At 43.0% G+C, this 20,155-nt stretch overlaps 1 protein-coding gene across 1 annotated transcript; it reads left to right on the top strand.

The window, feature by feature from the left end:
* Positions 1–13,999: 13,999 nt before the first annotated feature.
* LOC101783030 (eukaryotic translation initiation factor 3 subunit H) lies at positions 14,000–19,869 on the top strand. Its single transcript, XM_004975297.4, has 12 exons — positions 14,000–14,186; positions 14,291–14,388; positions 15,679–15,795; positions 15,904–16,007; positions 16,844–16,910; positions 17,300–17,433; positions 17,517–17,565; positions 17,646–17,717; positions 17,813–17,914; positions 18,008–18,075; positions 18,251–18,403; positions 19,450–19,869. Exons 1-12 carry the CDS (start codon positions 14,177–14,179, stop codon positions 19,505–19,507), a joined length of 1,032 nt encoding a protein of 343 aa, XP_004975354.1. The 5' UTR covers positions 14,000–14,176; the 3' UTR covers positions 19,508–19,869.
* Positions 19,870–20,155: the final 286 nt, after the last annotated feature.

Below are 20,155 nucleotides of genomic sequence, written 5' to 3'. Positions count from 1 at the left end.
TATGATGATAGCGTAGCTCATAACAATTTTATGCATGCGTGCAGTTGTTGCGGATGATCTGGCCAGCTGCTGCTGCTCCGACTGCAAGGCCGCCAACAAATAGCAAGGTAAAATTGCTGTCACTTCTTGATGGATTGCTAAAATGGCAGATTGTGGGTTGTATGGTCATTAAACAAGCTTGTAGATTTATATTTAATTCTACAATACTGTAATCAAATTTTAGATGGAAAAGTCGTCAAAGATTGTGGCGAAATGGGATTCATTTGCCGCAAAAGCTTTCAATGACATTTGTGTGGAAGAAGTACTTGCTTTCAATCGGCCGCATCAATGTTTGAATGTGGTGGGATATAAAAACCTTGTTAGAAAGTTTTATGAGCGTACCAAGAGGCCATACAATGAGACTCAAATGAAGAATAGGTGGGATATATTGAAAAAAATGTATACCCAATGGAATACTTTGAACCTTAGAGCAACCGGATTGGGAAGAAATCCTGTTACTGGTTGTATTGTGGCTAACGATGAATGATGGGAAAAATAAAATAAGGTGAGCCCACTAACAATCCTATTAGAGATAGTTCACATACACGTTGTTTGTTTATTTTGAACAGAAGGTATAATAGCATGCTATTTTGGTGATATTTTACAGGCTATGCAAGGTTGTATCCGGTTCAGAACAACCTCGCTTGAATATGAGGATCAGATGAGAATCATGTTTAAATCTGTCATTGTTACAAATGAAACTTCATATGTTCCAAGTGGTGATGGAAACGTTGATGTTGATGAACATGATGATGCTGATGCTGGGGGCAACAGTGATAGGGAGGCACATAAGACCCCATCCAGTTCTGAGCGGAGGGCTCCAAAAAGGCCAGCTCCTAGTTCCCCTAAAGGAAAGAAGAAGACGACTTTTAGAGACCAGGGCATGAAGCGTTTGGTCGATGCATATGAGTTGAAAGCTCAAAGTAGTAAACATTCAGCTACTTCACAAGTTATTGATCACGTTAGAGATGAGATTGGAAGTATGTTGGATCAAGTCATCAAGGATGGGGCTGAGGAGGGGAGTGATGAACACTTCTATGCCACACAACTTCTTCAAAAAAAGGAGAATCGTGATGTGTTCATTACATTGAAGACACTGAATGGGAGGTTGAATTGGCTGAGGAGGGCTTGGGAGATAAGGAAGAAGCACTAGGGTCTTGCATTAGTGTGCCATTTCTCTTTCATTCCCCTTATGTTGTGTGAGACATAATTTCAATTTCCTAAGTATGCTGTGTGAGATTATGTACCTTCTATTAGTTGTATTGTAACAATAAAAATTTATCTGATGATTTGGTTAGTGCTTTTTGACAGGCTTGCATTTTTTTGATAAGTACCTCTAGTGCAACTAGTGAATGTGAAGGCAACAGTGACTCTGTTCATACCATGGATGTTGATGAATCTGATGATACTGATGATGATTACATAGTGGCAATGCTCGGTCTGGACTACATGGCATCATCTGGTATGAACAAGAAGAAGATTACTACTACGATAGCAAGGATGACTGGAATACAGTGGGTTGAGTTGCAACTATAAGATCCAGTGGAGTGCTTTAACATGTTCAGAATGAGAAGGTCAATTTTCTTAAGCCTTCATGACACCTTGGTGCAAAATTATGGATTGAGATCAAGTAGACAATTTTGTAGCAAGGAAGCACTAGGAATGTTTCTATGGGCTTGTGGTGCACCTCAATCTTTTAGGCAATGCAAGAATAATTTTCATCGCTCATTAGAAACTGTCAGTAGAAAATTTGAAGAGGTTCTTGAATCTATCATGAGATTAGCTGTTGACATTGTGAGGTCTAAGGATCCACAATTTTCTACTGTTCATTCTAAACTACAAGAAGCAAGTTTTTTGCCTCATTTCAAAGATTGCATAGGAGCAATAAGTGGTACCCATATACCTATAACTGTGCCATTAGCTGATCAACCGAAATACATTGGCCGGCATGGGTATCCTTCACAAAATGTCATGGCGGTATGTGACTTTGATATGCGGTTCACATTTGCTGTCACTGGTTGGCTTGGTTCTATCCATGATACTCGTGTATTATTAGACACGCTTCTCACATACAAGGAACAATTTCCACATCCTCCCAACGGTAAGAACGAGTTATGTTGCAATTTTTTTCTAGAGAATATTTGCTCATTGTGATATAACGTATAGATATAACATGCAAGCAAGTGTTATCCTGTTAACTCTGGATATCCTAATAGAAAAGGATTTCTTGCACCCTACAAGGGACAAAGGTACCATGTTTCTGAATGGCAGCATGGTCAGCATCCGCTAGGATTGTAAGAAGTGTTTAATCATGCACATTCATCCCTTAGAAATGTGATTGAGCGATCATTTGGAGTTCTGAAGATGAAGTGGCGCATTCTCTTGAATTTGCCCAGTTATCCGGTTAACAAGCAGTTCAAAATTATAGTTGCTTGTATGGCCCTTCACAATTTCATTAGAGATAGTGCCGTACATGATGTGCATTTTTTTCTTGTATGGCCCTTCACAATTTCATTAGAGATAGTGCCTTACATGACGTGCATTTTGAACAGGATTTTGAGGAAGATGATGCTAATCCAACCCAACCTAGCACAGATGGTGGTGGTGGTGCTTTAGGAGATGACATGGATATGGGTGCATTGCGTGATGCTATTGCTGTCGCTATGGTTTTGTGATTCATTGTTGTACCCACGACAGATGTTTCCATACTAGACCGATCTATCATATGAATTTCATATTATTGTAATGTAATTTCTATTTAACAAACTCCAAAGGCATTGGAATTATTGTCTTCTCCTCAGATTCACAACAAAAATGAGTTATTATCAGCCTTCGGGGCATTCAGATCAATTTACCAACCAGGACAGATAATCGACACAAAATAATCAGGATTGCCAAACACCCTGCTTATTCAGACAACAGATTCTCCAGACAGCACGCTTATCAGATAAGCTGCTTGCCAGATAAGCGAGTTTCAGAAAAGCGTATATAAATAGGGCCATAGGCTGGCGACCTAGGGTTACAAGTTGGTTTGAATCTAATCTACTTGGTTGTTACATGGAAAGCAATCTAAGTCAGATTACAATATGTATACCGCAATATCCGAACTGATTTGAATCGTCTAGCCTCTTTGACTTGTGCTCCAAGTATCTTCATGTCCTTAGCCCACACGTTTTGATCGGGCGAGCCAACTTATCAGGACTGGCCAATATCCTGGTCGGTAGGGTCCCATGGTGTAACATCCGTAAAATTTACCAACCTAAAACACTCGCTAAAAATTGTTTTCAAAATCTTTTTACTGTTGAGCTCCCGAAAATCAAATCTTCTTGGTGATTTCGCCATCCCGGCATCCACGCCGATCGCCATCATTTTTATCCTCCCCGCAAATTCCACTGCATGCTGGTCGACAAACCACCGCGCGTTCTCCGACCGCTTCCGCAATCTCCACCATCCACTCTTTCTTTTTCCTCTCTGCAAGTCCGGCCACGTGCCGGTTAGAAGACCGCCGCGGCCGCTCCTGCAAAATCCATTGTCTCCCTCTCTATCTCTTTAACCTGTCAAACTGATTAAATTCTACCTTTTTGCTCTGGCATTTTCCTTTTTACCTTAACCCCTTTTTCTTTTTTACCCTGTTCCCTTTTTCCTCTGTTTTTCTTCCTCCCTTTTTTCCTCTTTCTTTTTCCTCTACCTTCTTCCTTCTCTTTTATTTTTCCCTTTCTTCTTCCTTCCTCCTTCTTCTTTCTTCCTCCTCCTTTCTTCCTAGCGCCCAGCACCACCCTCCTGGCCGGCGCCAGCGCCTGCTACCCCCTGCACCCGGCCCCTCTCCCTGGCCTCTGCCGCGCGCACCCCGGGCCCCCCTCCTCCATCGCCTCCTGCCACGCGCACGCCTGACGCCCCCCCTCTCTGGTGCCCCCTAAGGACCCTCCTGCCCGCGTAGCACCACCTACCCATGCAGCGCGCCTGGCGCGCTGGCTCGCCACGATGCCACTCGCCCCCCCACTAGCCAGCACGCCGCCCACCCTCCGGCAGCCTGCCCCGCCCGCTCCCTAACGCCGGCCCCTACTCCACCACCGCGCCGAGCCCCGCTGGCATCCCCTCCCATCGCCGGCCCCTACCCACACCGCCGGTCGTCCTCCTTCCACCGGCTATAATAGGAGGTGCCAGCCTGACCTCCCTTGCCACTCATCTCCCCAGCTCACCGCCCCCTCTCCAAACCACCGCCGCCACCAGAGCGCCACACGCTGCCGCCTCCCGTCCACCACCGGCCGCCCCCTTCCTAACACCAAATCCCCAAGGTAAGGGGCAAAATAGGTTCCCCTCACCCTCCTCCACCTTCCCTCGCCGCCCAATCTCGCCGTCGGCGAGCCATGGCCGGTCGCCCCCACCAGATTTCCCCTACTCTCTCCTCTCCAAGTCACGGTTCAAAGGAGGAAGAAGAAAAGCCCCAATTTTGATCTAACCCCCTACTTCTCTCTATTTGCAAAGTAACCCTCCCACCTCTCTCATACTCTTTCCACAGATCAGCCCCCCCACCTCCCAAAAGTATTTACAAATAGGTCCCTGGTTTCTCGCAGGTTAGTCCTAAGCCTTGTTTTAACCCCTAAATACACGGTTATCTCGTCATTTCATGCGCCAAACTTCCTCCAATTAACCCCAAATTCGAACATGTCATCCTCCAATATACTTCCGTTGAGTCATATCCAAATCTCATGGAAATACTCATTCCTTCTATTTTTTGTTCGCATTCTCTGTTCGAAGCTCAACGGGTAAAATCTTATTTTCTTTTAATTATTGTGTGCCTGATTGTGGGTGCTGTAGGTCGCAAAGTACCCGAGGAAGAGTTTGACCACGAGCTCGACCCCGAGGACCAGCACCGCGAGTAGGAACTCCCAGAAGGCTTTGAGGATGGCAAGTCCAATCTCACCCTTTAATGCATATTTATTCCTAGTTTTTTCAAACACAACCTATTGGCCTGTTTTATAAATTGCATATTGCTTTACCGCTGAAACATGGTTGGATAGCCACCCCTTGATTGCTATGATTATTCGTTGCTTGTCCTGTGATTATCTCTAAATATGATTTGCTCTGTTTGGATGATAATTATTGGTAGGATGCTTATGATCTTGTTACTCTATTTAATCATGACTACAATGGTTTATTTAAAGAATAAATGTGTGAGTGATTTTCAAATGAGAAAATGAGTTTTCGGAAATAAAGGAAAGGAATACTTAGATGAGATGGATGGGTGTTTCTTGTGTGAAATGCCAATAAGTTGGGCTCGTAGCTTTGTGGTTGAGCAAAGTTGGGAGATATCCATCTTGTCATGATTTAGGATCGAGTTGATGTGTCATCCTGCCTAACCCAACCATCGGGCAACCACTCGACCGTTGTATGCGGCAACGGCTTAGCATAAATCCCACTAGTTAGTCTGATAGTCATCAGGTGACCTGGTGAGCAATGGGAGACCATGGAGAAGGAGTAAGATCTTTGTGACTTAGGTCCCAGTTAAGACCTTGTTGGTAGGTCATTAACCCCTTGGTTGCTCCCGTGTTGGCTAGTCAGTCTTAGCTAAGGTGGGTAATGGCTTTGTTAGGATCTGCACCGGCACTAAGGTGATCGTGTTGTGGTACTCTACTTGTTGGAAAAGTGTACAACCTCTGCAGAGTTAAAATCTATCCGAGTAGCCGAGTCCACGGGCATTGTACGAGTTACGACTTGGTCACATAACTAGTGATTGAAGATGGGTGATTTTTATGGGCGTGTGTTGAATTTTGGGAGTGTCCGGCAGTTGTGCCGTGAGCTACTGCGGAAGGGAAGTCCAGCAGCGTTAAAATTTGGATCCTTTGTGTAGGATCAACCCCTCTTATTAATTTGGTTACCAAAGAAAATATTTTGTGAAAACCCTTTTGAAAATGAACCCCTGCATGTGTTGAAAAACCTAGCTTTATGGCAAATAAATCTTAGCATTATCCTTGATATATCCTGTGCATATTCTATTGTATCCCCCTCCGTGGATGGGGTTGGACTTGTTGAGTACTTTTGTACTCACCCTTGTTTTGTTGCTACAGAGGAAGACCCGGACTTCGTCGCCGAGGATTTTGAGTAGAAGGTCGCTTCCGCACCCAACGCTGCCTGTGTTGTTGGCTTTTGCAGAATGCTTCCGCTGCCGTGTAGTCCCGAGTGCTGTCTCTTGACAGTAGCTTGGCTCGTTGCTGTTATTTATTTGCTTATCATTTCGGCGTGGCTTTCGCGCCCACTCCCTCGGGAGTTGTACGATATTTGAACTATCTATTGAATAAATATGTTATCAACCTCCTGGGACTGATATTTGTATCATATTTAGTCTTCGCTGATGTGGGGACACTTCACATGGGGTACCCATATCCCTCAAGCCCCCGAGCGATGTGTAGGTGAACAGGAACTTGAGGTCATCACAGCGAAGCTTGGAATGTGGTCGGCTGAAGCTGCAATGGCGTCATGTTGACGGAGAGGCTGCGCAGTGCTAAAAAAAAGAAAATTCGAACGAACGCAGATCCATACGCGTAGAGCGAAGTCGAGTGCTGAGTTGATGGATGTCGGGCATCCAGCAGGTCAAAGTGAAGGATCTGGAGGGTATGGCAAGACGCACTTCATAGGAGTAGCCCTCGAGCATTGAAGCGATTTGTATAATCGGTCCAATGGTTAAAAAGGAAGAAAGAATTGATCCCAGAAGCATGTCCTAGTGCTCGAGCATAAGGATAGGCGAAGCCACGGAGGCACGCTGACCTGAAGTAGGCATCCAGCCCCCCGAGTACGAGGACTGGCAGAGACACAGAGGCACGCCAACCTAAAATAGGCGCCCAGCCTTCAAGGACGAGGACTGGCGAAGCCGCGGAGGCAAGACAACCTAAAATAGGCGCCTAGCCCCTCAGGACAAGGACTGGTGGAGCCGCGGAGGCACGCCGACTTGAAGTAGGCGCCCAACCCCCGACCCTGGGAACCGGCTGAATCGCAGAAGTACGCCGAGTCGCTTCTCGCCCCGAGCCAGAGAGGTCAGTCGGGCAATGGAACGCACGCCGAGTCATTTGCGGCACCCAGCCATCGAGCCTAGGAGCCGGACGAGTCGCAAAAGTACGCTGAGTCACCTCCCGCCCCGAGCCAAAGAGGTCGGCCGGGTGACGGGAGGCATGCCGAGTCGTCTGTGGCGCCTAGCCCTCGAGCTTGGGAGCCGGACGAGTCGCGGAAGCATGTCGAGTCGCCTCCCACTTCGAGCCAGAGAGGTCGGCTGGGTGACGGGATGCACGCCGAGTAGTTTTTGAGCTTTAAAAGAACAATACAGACATTATGTAGCGTAGTGTAGATCATTTAATAATTGAACAACTCGGAAGTTTAATTCGCTGTGGAAGTAAATTTTTGCATGTTCTGCTCTTGTAGGCCATATAATTTCCCCGGATAGTTAGCCTATTACGTCTAAGCACTTAGCCCTACTGACCATTGCTCACGAAGAGGACGGCTTATCTCAAGCTATAGTGTTGGAGCTGACCCGATGCGCGCATATAGGAGACACGCAGGATGAGTCAAGGTTTCACGGGTTTCACGGATTAAGGCGTGTTTAGTTTAGCAACCGTTAAGAGAAGACGTACAAGCCGCAAAGCAGTTGGAACTGTGCGGAAAAGTATCAGCATAAGCCGGGCACCCGTGGGGTGTAGCCCCCGACCGCTTGTGTAGTGGATGGACCAAGCTGTACAAGTAGTCGGCGAAAGTCATGGAGACATGGAGGAGCCGAGGCGGTCGGCGACCCGTGGGGTGTAGCCCCCGACCGCCTGTGTAGTGGACGGACCAAGCTGTACAAGCAGTCGGTGAAAGTTACGGAGACATGGAGGAGCCGAGGCGGTCGGTGAAAGTCATGGAAACATGGAGCCGAGGCGTATGTAGATATATGAAAGCCGTAAAATATTTAATTGTAAATAAAACTAAGCTTGATTTGTGGTCGAGTTGGAAAACCCGCGTGTCCTCTTCGCATTTAGGTTTAAGCCCCCGAGCATCATCTTGATCATCGTGCTCGGGTTAGCAGCTGTCGATGAAACTAACCAGTCGGAATGCCGAGCGGTTTGACCATCAGTCGGGGCTCATCGTCGGTTGGTTCTACCGGGTCTGAGCAGCTCTATCTCCTGCCACGCCGTATGCCAACTAGCAAGGTGGTGATGACATCGTTATCTTGCTTGGCCCGTCCGGGATGGGTCCCTTGAAAGTGCTTTGCTTCAGCATAGCAGATCAACAGATGCTCCTCATCAGGTATTTCCTCTGGTGCCTTGCAAAAGATTTGTCCAGGCATGCAAGTCTGATTCCGTATTGCAGATGCATGACGATCCATCTAACGAGGCCGGCCGACTTCCTCATGTGCGTAGTTGCCGGGGCTCACGATCCTGCCTCGCATGCGCTGCTGTCGGCGCAGATATATCGCTCCGCGCATGCACTTGCTGGAGCCAATGACGCTCACGCACCTATTAATGCTAGGCGACACTCGGGAAGAGAGAGCTCCAATGGATCAGAAAGATGAAATAATTTATGATTAGCGATAGATCGATCTATAACTTATATTAAGAATGATTTTACCTGATCTTGGATCAGATGTCGATGAAAATGAAAACCAGGTGCGACGTGGGTGGGTGGGCGAGCGCGAGGGAGTCCTTCGTACTCTCAGGGAAGATGACACTAGGGCGGGATGCCATTGAGCTCGCTGGGGAGGATCTCGCAATCACCCCTACCTAGCACACCACCTGTCGGATTTAGTAGTTTGGTAGTCCACCAGATGGTTACCCAAGTGGTTGATTTGCAGGCAGAGAGGATCGCAAGACAAGAACTCGAAGGTGATCACGAGAACACAAGAGTTTAGACAGGTTCGGACCTCCGGAGAGTAATACCCTACGTCCTGTATTCTAGTGGTTCGTATTGCTTGAGAGTTGAGATTCCTTCAGGAGGCACCCTTGGCCGCCTTATATAGGCTAACAACCTAGGGTTATAAGTCAGTTTGAATCTACGGCCTGTTCGCTTCAGCTTATAAGCCGACTGAAAAGCTGAAACGGCTAATTTGTTGTGAGAGAAAAATATTGTTTGGTGGCTGATAAGCCAGCTGAATAAGCTGAAGCGAACAGGCCGCTAATCTACTTGATTGTTACATGGAAAGTAATCTGAGTCAAAATACAATGTGTATCCTGCAATATCCAGGCTGATTTGAATCGTCCGACCTCCTTAACTTATGCTCCAACTATCTTCATGTCTTTGGCCCGCACATTCTGGTTGGGCGGACCCACTTATCAGGACCGGCCAATATCCTGGTCAGTAGGGATCCATGGGGTACCCATATCCCTCAAACATATGCTGAACAAAAATTATAAAGCTAGACTATATTATCTTCATCGCAAATCCAATATATAATAGCATTCATGTAATCAATCCACATAAGTTTGCTCAAATCATAGGTCAAAGCCAAAGGCTTGATTATTGCACGTATTTTAGAATGCAATATCTTTATAAAAGGAGGCCGCATATGTTACAATACTTTTTCTTCCACTTAGTATATGTCAAATAATGGGAGGAATTGTACATTGGAAGGGAGAATGACCGAGGACGACGATGCTTAAATAGCAAAAACAACAAGTCTTTCTCGATGAAGATGATAGCCAATCGAGTGGTATGGCAGCTACTCATAAAGAGCGACACCAATGATCCATGATCCATATGGACAATAGATTAAAACACTAAACTGCATAAAATGGTTCAAAAATTAATTTACTAATGACCCCCTCCCCCCAACACACACGGTATGGCTTACTCTTCCAACCACCAATGCCAAGAACCTACCAATGAGTAATTACCATGATCATATCAAACAAACACAAGACAACAAAGGGGGAGGGAGGGCTTGGGTCCCTCAGCCCTGCACGACTGCACCCACCATCAGCCTTGAGCAATGAAGAACTAGGGATAGAACACATGCAAGGATATCGAATGATCGATCAATTAAAAGCCAGCTAGGCTAATGTCACCGATTGCAAAGAAGTGAAAATACATAGGTTGTCGATGAAATATGTGTAGGCACCACTTTATATGTGGGGGTTGAGATTGAATCTTATTGCTAAGCCTTTTGGATTCTAAAGGCAACACGTCTAATGTAAAACCGAGTGGAAGATATGCAAATGGTTGGACAATAAATTTGGCACCTCGATTGTTTTAATATATTAATTTTTCTATTTAGTTTTATTTTTACTAGAATTGATAGGGTATATATATATATGGAAAATCCATTCCACACGCGCATGTAGCTACTCCTACCCGTGTATCTGATGATATATGATGAATCAGACCGAACGAAAAGTATGTTCATGTAGTATGTGATGATACTAGACCATCTATGGTGGTATATATGTTGAGTATGTGATCATACATAGAGTATGTGGACATACTAATATTTATATACTAGTAGTAAGGTACAATCAAAATATATTAAAAAACTAGGGGTGCTTTTGAAATTTTCATATAGTTCTTTTTGGAGTATCTTAGAACTAGTACGTGAACATACTCAAAGTGATAAATGAGTAGGTAGACATACGCACGGTGGTATACTGATGATGAGCTACACGCCCGTGTAGATAAAACTCGTCATATATATGTATGTGTATGTATGTATGTAATATACATACATACATACATACATACATACATACATACATACATACATACATACATACATACATACATACATACATACATACATACACACACGTGAAAACAGCATCACAACATAGCTATTTAATACAATCAGTTATTTCTAGAGTTGGTTACGGACCTTTTCTAAAAAAAAATAGAAGCTCTTGAAATAATAAATAGGAGTTACAAAGGAACTATTGGGATCTAACTCTAGCCATATGTGCCTCCCACAAAATTCAACGTGATAATATTAAGCCTTCCACCACAAGTTGATCCATATTAGCTAGCGAATATTTGAGTCCACTGGTCTCTTTGTTGTGTACGTTTGAAAGTTCTATTGAAAAAATATTTAGGTGGGAAAAATTATACAAATAAGCAAAAATTATACATATGAAAACAAACTATAAGAACTCATGAAATAAAAATTTATGTATATACACATTTGAACTAAAAAATTATACATATGGAATAAATTATGCAAAAATCAATTTGTAAAATCAAAAAGGAAAAATTATACACTTGAATAATGTTTTATACACCGAGAACGTTGTAAGGAAAATGGCCCTAGGTCATAATAATTTTGGTGATTAATGACAACATGGTCATTAGGACTAATGTGTTTACAAGATGTACCTTTGTAGGTATTTTATAGGTTCCAAGGATGAATTCCAAAGCTATCAAAATGAGAAGAAAAAAAAAGACTTAGAAAAATTCTATGGCATCTAAATGTCTGTAAAACTCTAAAGATGGTATTGAAGCCAAGACAAAGACACGCAAAGACTTGAAGTGAATCCTGCTAGAATTGTGCACAGACATAATCCACCGATTCATATGGCAGCCATTAGCAAAGCCATCGAATCAGTCGGTGACAGATGGAATAACAGCAGGGCCAAGGACGTGCACTGCGACCACCGACTCATTCAGTGGATAGTTTTTCCAGTTCCTTAGTATTACTTAAAAAAACCTACTCAATCATTTAATAACCTTAGCCAACAATGGATCAACACCGAATCAGTCAGTGGGATCAGCTCGGCTCGCGATCGGCTCAAAATCGGCTATGGAAGTTTTGGAGTAAAATTGTGATCACGCCGATTCATACAGTGGGCACAATGAACCAGGGCATCGAAAGAGTCAATGGTAGAGGACAAAGGAAGGCAACGGCTTAAGAGAGTCACTGATCCATTCAATGGCATTCAAAGCATGCCATCGAATCAGTCGGTGATGCAAGGGGCCCAGGCGTAAGTGGCTCAATGGCTACCTGGAGGCAGACCACCGACCAACTCATTCGATAGTGCATAGCTGGGACACCAAATCAATCGGTGATCAAAGATTCTATCACCGTCGGAGAAAGTGCTAGTTTTGGGGGTTGGCTCTATATATATCCCCATTGCTTGGCCATTTGAGGTGGGTTAGAGCTTGGAGAAGCTGTAGGTTGGATCTCACATATATGCAAGTGTCCTATCCACCAAAGTGCTAAAGAGAAGATTAAGGCAATTAGCATAAGAATTAGGCCTTGATTAGTGATAATTTAGGTCTATTAGCATATTGCTTTAGGGATTAGCCTAGAGTTAGGCGAGGTTTGCACACCTCCTTGTTAGCGAATGAGATGAGCCGAAAAGAACACTATGCTGCAATTAACTAGAAAAAATCATTTTGCCTAACAATTAGAGAAGTGGGATGAGGTGGTCGAAAGGACCAATGGGGATAGTTTCTAGATTTATGGGTAGCCTAGCCGAACTTTTTACTCGCTTTGGTTCGGGCAGTCTAATTTTTGGACGACTGGATGGAGGCTTTCTTCTGATCGACCCACTGTCACATGCATCCGGCATCCCCTCCTCCTCCGTTCTCAATAAAAAATATTTACAAATTTTTAACACAAAAATTTATGCGACAAAAGTTCATAGAAAAATATTCGCATGCAAAAGTTTGTGAACAAATTTTCATGAAATAAAACTAGAGGAAAAAGTTTGGAAAACAAATATCGGGGGGAAAGTTTTAAAAAAATTTTTAGAAAACTTTTAGGAAAGATGTTCTGAAAACAAAAAATTTTGAACAAAGTTTAGGAAAAAGATTCGAGAAAAATCTATAAGCAAAATTTTAGACAAAAAAATTTGAAAATAAAAGAGAGAATCGGCCTAACGCTAGCGGTGCCAAGCGAGCTCGCCTCGGGGCTCCCGGTGGGGGAGCTCACCACGGTGGTCCGCGCGCTGCCACCCCTGGCAGGAGAGCATGCCCGGTCTTGGCGCCGCCGTTGCCGGCGGGAATGCTTGGCCCGGCTTGGTGCCGCCGCTCCTGGCGGGGGGTGGGGGGTGGGAGGGGGGCTATAGGTTGGCCCAACTTGGGAGCCGTCTGTGCTCCCGACGTGGGGAGGGGGATCTCGGCGATGGCAAGCTATCCCGCCGGCTTACCTACCGCGAGCTCGCGTGGCTTGCACACCCCAGGCCGCAGCCGAGCAGCCGCGACGTGCACCTCTCTTGCCGTCGCCAGAGCTCGGGTGCTCCATCCCCTCCACCGGATTTGAGAAGAGGAAGATGTGAGAATAGGAGAGGAAAGAGAATGAAAGAGAAGAAAATGGAGGAGGCAGAACCACAAACGATAAGGTCATCGTGGGGCCCACGTACATGGAAGGACGTGCGTGTTGGGATAAAAAGTCGACCGGTTGCAGGCGTGCTTACGACCATCCGCAGAATTAGCATTGGGTTTTGGTTTCACCTATTTTTCCGTAAAACGAGACTTATAGTATGAAATCATCTCACAAACTGAGGCAAAATGAATTAGAAGTCAAGCGCGGAAGGAATAGATCATTTAGCATCTCCAGCGGTCCCCAATAATTGATTTATGGGATATCCAATATCCATTTTAATGTTACGTGGGGAGTTATTTTTGTAGTCTCTTAATATTTCCATCCCAATCCGACTACGGTACTGGGAGAGTCACAACTCTTCCTTTATTTAGAGAGAGTTATTGGGTTGTCCCATAATCATTGGAAAAAGGAAAAAAAAGTAAACTCTTACAATATGATTGTTGATTGGAAATTGGAGAACCGCTGGAGATACTCTTACAATTGGGAGATACTCTCACAATAATGAACAGGTAAACAAAAATAGTTAGGAAACACATACTCCCTCTATCCCATGAAAAGCACAATTTTAGTATTTGAAAAAATTCCATAAAAGAGTGTAATCCTAGAAAATAATTTAACTGTCTACCTAATAGGCGGTCAGATGTGAGTTGCACGCCAAAACTATACGTGGCCAGGCGCTGGAGTAGTGCATCCCCGCCGCACATCAATCGGTCTCCCACGATTCTCCTCCCCCCGCTCCCAAAAAAACCCTAGACTCCCCGGCCGCCGCTCTCGTTCCCCTCCCTCCAGCTCGCGCCGTCCTCCCAAGCCCCCTCGCATCCTCCCGCCTGCGCGCCGCCGCCGAGCACCGATAAACGAGCAGCCATGGCGAATCGTAAGTGGCTCCCAAACCCTATCCTTTGCTCCGCTCTCCTCGGTCCGTCCGGTTCGCATCCCGTCTCGCTCTTTAACTCTGGGGTTTGGTTGGCTGGTCTGCAGCAGCGGCGCCGGGAGGAATGAAGTCGTTCCTGCAGGCTGTGTCTAAGGTCACCGAGGAGGCGCCGACGCCGCTGCGCGTCGTCCAGATGGAAGGCCTGGTGAGGATTGCTCCCGAACCCCTCTCCGGTTTGCTGTTTTCTCATTCGATTTGGTTGTTAGAGCGCTGAGATTTAGGAGCTAGGATATGCTCGGGGGATGGATCTGGTTGTGTAGAGGAGTCGCTGTTTTGGGATGGAAATTAGGGGAAGCATCCCCTTCTATTCGGGGGTTAATGTAGTGTTACAGTTTGCTATGGATTGTATTCTGAACATGGTCTGCATGTTTTAATCGGCGATTACTAGATTGCCCGGTTACCTTTGAGTTGTTTCTTTTTGTAGGAATATATACGAAGTGAGTTTTAGCCATATTAGTAGTGCCTAAAACCTTAGCCCTCCATGGTGGGAAAACAAGTGAAACTTTTGTCTGATTTGTTGTGCTCTACAAGAGTACTGCGTTGTAGATCGATTAATCCACAATGTTAATGCCATCTGTTTTGAAAATATTCTCTTTCACAGTTTCACTTAATTGCCAGTATCGTTTAGCAGTTAAGCCTACTTCTAGATTTTTCTCATCTTGATGCCCATGGTCGAATCAGTATCGCTCCGTGTTTTTTGAAAATCTGTCTGCTTAGCCACTACTATTACACATATAAAAAAAGAGTTCTTTTTTTTTGTTGGAATGTATGCAAAATAAGTTTTAGCCATAGTAATATTGCCTAAAACCTTAGCCTCCCCTGGTAGGAAAACAAGTGAAATTCTTGTCTGATTTGTTGTATGCTAGAAGAGTACTGCAGTCGTAGAATCTGAATCAGTTAATCTACACAGGTAATGTCATCAGTTTGGCATTCTCCCTTACACAGCTTCACTTTATTGCCAGTACCATTTAACGCAACTGATGTAGTACAGTTCAGCCTACCTCAAGATTGTACTCATCCTGATGCCCGTGGTCAAATCATTTAGCTACATATCTTAATGAAATCTGTCTGCTTAGCCACTACTATTTGCGCATATAAAAAAAAGGTAAACTGGTCAACACCATATTTGATATGTTTATTGCGATAGGTCACCACTGATCTGATGAACTGTATTATCTGGTGCCAAGCATTATTGTTGGCAAGGATATTTGCAAGGTTATTTGGACTGATGAACCAAAAATATTGATACGGTGAAGATATGTTTGTGCAAGTTAAATGAGTTAGTGCCCCTAGAGAAATTTTGCTGCCTCAGTGTATTAGAAAGTCCTACCTTATTTAAAAGAATGTTTCTTTCTGATCCTAATTTCACAAATATAGGGTAATTTGTACTCAGTCATGCTCTTTAGCTATTTTGCTCTTTGGCTCTTTTGCACAGGCCGTACTGAAGATCATTAAGCACTGTGAAGAGTTTGCACCTGCTCTGGTCACAGGTCAACTGCTTGGTTTGGATGTTGGCAGTGTTCTGGAAGTGACCAACTGTTTCCCCTTCCCTGTGAGTCTTTACCATTCTTAGCACATGTGTATTCTTCTGGGACGTTCTTCCTGGTCAGTTATGGTTTATTTTCATAGGCTAATGATTTCCTTACTATTTTCACTGCAGATCAGAGAGGATGATGATGAAGCAGATGCTGATGGTGCAAATTACCAGCTTGAGATGATGAGGTGCTTGAGGGAAGTTAATGTTGACAATAATACTATTGGATGGTAAGCTAAGCTATTTCATTTTCAAATAATACCATATAGATACTCAGTTAATTGAGAATTAGTCAGTTGTGTACTTGTGTATTGAGTTATCTGACATGCACATTGACATGCATACTTGGCATATGATTGTGTACTTGCACAACTAAGCAGCTTATGAGTATATATGACTCTGATATGTTTGTCACTTTTTGCTGGTCTATAATTGATGAAAATCTTAGCTTTCTTGGCCATAAGAGTCTTTTGTAATTTCTTCTATTTCACTATTTGTTGGGTATGCTAGTGGAGCAATATGGGCATGTAGGAGGTAATGGCTTTAAACAAATTCGAGATACATTTTTCTGCGAAGGATATTGCCTTTAGGACTATATCCTGCTGAAAACAACAATATTGATTTTTTTTACTGAAATTCTGTTTATTTCATGGATGTTTCTTACCTAAATCAAGTTCTCTTAACGGAAATTGTTGGAACCTTGTACTGGAATTGACACTATATTGTTATACTTATACGTTGGAAGCTGTAGTATGTGGAAAATTGCAAATTTGTTTGTGATTTGAGGGTTGTATCCAGGCTGCTGCCGCTGTTTATACTTTATTGAGGATCTGGCAATCGGCATTGATACTTGATAGGTTTCTATACAGTGCACATGTGGTACATAGTACTTGCCACGTGCAAACAAATACAGATTCTGACAACTGTATGCTATCAAACTTGCTATACAAGTGTGACGTTGTTACTGCTCGTCCAGCATTTTAGGAGCTTTGCATTTTGTTTCAGATTACTATTGTGGTGGCTTCTAGTGCCAATCATTTGCATTTCTTTTGATCCATGCTTACAGGTATCAGTCTTGCTTGCTTGGATCTTTTCAAACCGTGGAACTGATTGAAACATTTATGAACTACCAGGTACATGGCAGCAGCCTTTTTGCTGATATTTCCCAGCTTGAAAAATTCTATTTCATCCCTTGGTTTCATTCTTGATGGTTGATTGTAACTTGATGGCTTCTAATCTGAATAAAGATGTATGTTCCTACATGTTGCCATATCTAACCACTGTTTAGATTACAAGCGATTGACCAATCTTAGTTTTATTGTTTATGGAAGTGTCTGGCACTTCTCTCATGATAGCACAATAATGTTATACATCTTGCCTAGTTCAATTTAGCACCGATTGAGCTTTTTATGTTCATTTTCCACTTAGAATGTTTCTACACTCTGATTATCAGATGTTTTGTCTTCCTAACATAATCTTGGTTGTATATTTACATTCTGAACATTGCTTTTGCTTATTGCAGGAGAGTATCAGGAGATGTGTGTGCATTGTCTATGACCCATCTAGGTCTAGTCAAGGAGTGCTAGCTCTCAAAGCCCTGAAACTTACAGACTCATTTATGGATCTTTACCGTAACAATGGTTTAACTGGAGAGAAGTATGATCTGTTTTATCTGTAGCTCATAATTGTACTAGTGTATATACAAATGGCGTTATACAAATGACCTTTTATTGTTGCAGGTTAAGAGAGAAGAAATTGTCATGGGTTGATATTTTTGAGGAGATACCGGTACGCACTCTAATATTTTCCATTTTTTGCTATATGGACAAATTTAGTCTCCTTATGTGCTCTGTCTTTATCTGTCACAGATTAAAGTTTCCAACTCAGCACTTGTCAGTGCCTTCATGAAGGAGCTGGAACCTGAGTCACCTGTTACTCAGGTTCATAATTTTCTTACAAAAACTCTTGTGTGTCATTTTCCCTCTTATTCTCTTAAAAGCTATTTGAGTCATATTACTGTTTTTGTTAATTTCAGTGTGACTTCGACAGACTAAAATTGTCAACTGCTCCCTTTATGGAAAGGAACTTGGAATTTCTAATTGGGTGCATGGATGACCTTTCATCAGAGCAGAACAAGGTATTATTTTGTTTTTGACAAAATAACTTATCCATAATTTATCCAAGGCTTCATAATCTATTTGTTTTACTGAGTGTCTTTCTCAAAATTCAGTTCCAATATTATTACCGCAACGTCTCAAGACAGCAGTCACAGCAGGCGGCATGGCTTCAAAAGAGAAGGTAGGAAAAGGCCTACTCTGTAGTCAAAATATATACTTTAGCCTCATGCATTTATTTCATATCCTTTGTGGTTCTACCTTGGTAGTTTGAACTTTTAAGGAAGTTTTTAATAGTAGATTGTCTGCATGTCTATTGTTCATTCGCATTGACTCCTTGGTATTTTGTGCTTGTACAGGCAAGAGAACATGGCGAGAAAAGCTGCTGGTGAGGAGCCATTGCCTGAAGAAGATCCATCCAATCCTATCTTCAAGCCCGTTCCTGAGCCATCACGATTGGAGGGCTATCTTGTTACCAATCAGATCTCTAGCTACTGCAACCATATCAACGGGTACAGATTCAATTACATTTATGCCTGTCTTTATTGAGCTCCAAATCCCTTGCATGTTTCAACTTTTAGTGAAATTATTATTAGATGTAGGAATCTTCTAGTTATTATGCTTTTCACAACCCCTTTTTTTCTTTCATTTACAGTCATGTTCGCAGTGTCATGATTGGATAATATTCCAATCAGTTAAAGTTCTAACAAAACTTGCTCTTCGCATCTCGTCCTGTTTCAGTAAAATAAATCCCTTGCTCTTGCAGTTTGATGTACCTATATAGTTAAATACTACTACCTCTGTTTCATAATAGTTGTCATTCTAGCTTTGTCCTTAGCCAAACATTTCTGTCTGACAATTAATATTCTAAAAATTATATAGTTTACCATCATAAGATTTATGCTTTTAGATTCAACATGAGATACTTTTATAATACAATTGTTTCATGTTGTTAAACTATGCGAATTTTTAGGAACTAATGGTCAAAGATAGAAATGTTGGACTTAGGACAAAGCTAGAACAACAAATATTGTGAAATGGAGGGAAGTGTTATCTTATACAAAGTTTAAAAATGCCACCTGCTTTTGTTGTCCAACTTACCTCACAACTTGCAATCCGCATTCTAAATCTGGTTAATACCTGCATGCACAAAATAGTGTGCCTAGTCCTTCAGTATTTGAAGAGCTAAATGTACTATGCTTGGTTTAATACGGAGTGATGGGTGTGGCGGTTGACTGAAAATCCAAAATCCGCACCACTGAACTGGAGTTTTATTCTATAGTTTATTTTGTATGCATGGCTATAAATTAAAAAATTATAATGAGTCAACGGATCGACCACTTGCCACTCCACTAGCTTGTAGTGTTGTATTTTTTTCTCCTCGCTTATGTTAATAGTATATTAAACTAACAAATGATATATTTTCCACTGAGAAGGGGGTTTGCACAGATAATTGTCCATTGAGATGTTGTCTTTTGTCTATCCCTAAAACAGATGGTAAAATTTTCTTGTGCTTCATTGTGCACTCATTGGTTGTAACTTGCTGTCACAATGGCAGGGTTGCTGGTCAGAATTTCAACAGGCTATACCTGATGAAGGCCCTGCATGAGGACTAGAAGACTGGGCTATGAGTGGAAGCTGTTGTTAGATTTAACTCGTGCTACTGCTTAAAATCACAATTTTGCGATGCATCTGACATGAGCTTGCCTGTCTTCTACTTCTGCATGTTTCTATGAGCGCCAGATGGTTAAGCTTCCAGTGAGATGCACTTCCGCAATGTGTCTCGGTATTAGTTCTGAAATGAGCAGATTCATTACTATTTGTCAATGTAGTTTGCATTGCAGTTTCATCATCATCCCTTAATGCTTCAGTTTAGTTTCTGTAAGTCCTTCTGCAACTTGAGATTTTGTACCATGTTTACTTGTTACAGGCTTACAGCCTTTCAGGGGAGTATGTTTACGCACCGTGAGTGCTCGCAGTCTGAGTGGCTATTAGCGTGTGTAGGCGCTTTTTAATGGACCAATCTGCGTTGATGGAGCCGCCGGCGCGTTGGCCTCTTTTCTTTTGTTTTTGCGAAAAGAAAGCAAACATTACGTCTAACTATTTAGCGAAGAAATCGAACTCAGTTAAATGAAAAGATCAAATGAATAAGCCAATCTGAAGTAATAAATCGATAAGTTGGCAATGGACTAGATAGCATGGACGACGACACTAATGTTAAACGCTACAAACCTCTGGATATAGCACTTAATATCCTAACTTTA

Source organism: Setaria italica, chromosome VII (genome assembly GCF_000263155.2).
Source record: "Setaria italica strain Yugu1 chromosome VII, Setaria_italica_v2.0, whole genome shotgun sequence".
NCBI lineage: Eukaryota > Viridiplantae > Streptophyta > Magnoliopsida > Poales > Poaceae > Setaria > Setaria italica.
The sequence above is the reverse complement of the archived record's forward strand: the minus strand, read 5'-3'. Positions and strand labels throughout refer to the sequence as shown.

Bases quoted from the DNA above. Each gene is read 5' to 3' on its own strand.
- LOC101783030 (XM_004975297.4), top strand. The intron at 14,389-15,678 runs GTGAGGATTGCT...TCTTTTGCACAG, and splicing joins TCGTCCAGATGGAAGGCCTG to GCCGTACTGAAGATCATTAA. The intron at 15,796-15,903 runs GTGAGTCTTTAC...TTTTCACTGCAG, and splicing joins CCAACTGTTTCCCCTTCCCT to ATCAGAGAGGATGATGATGA.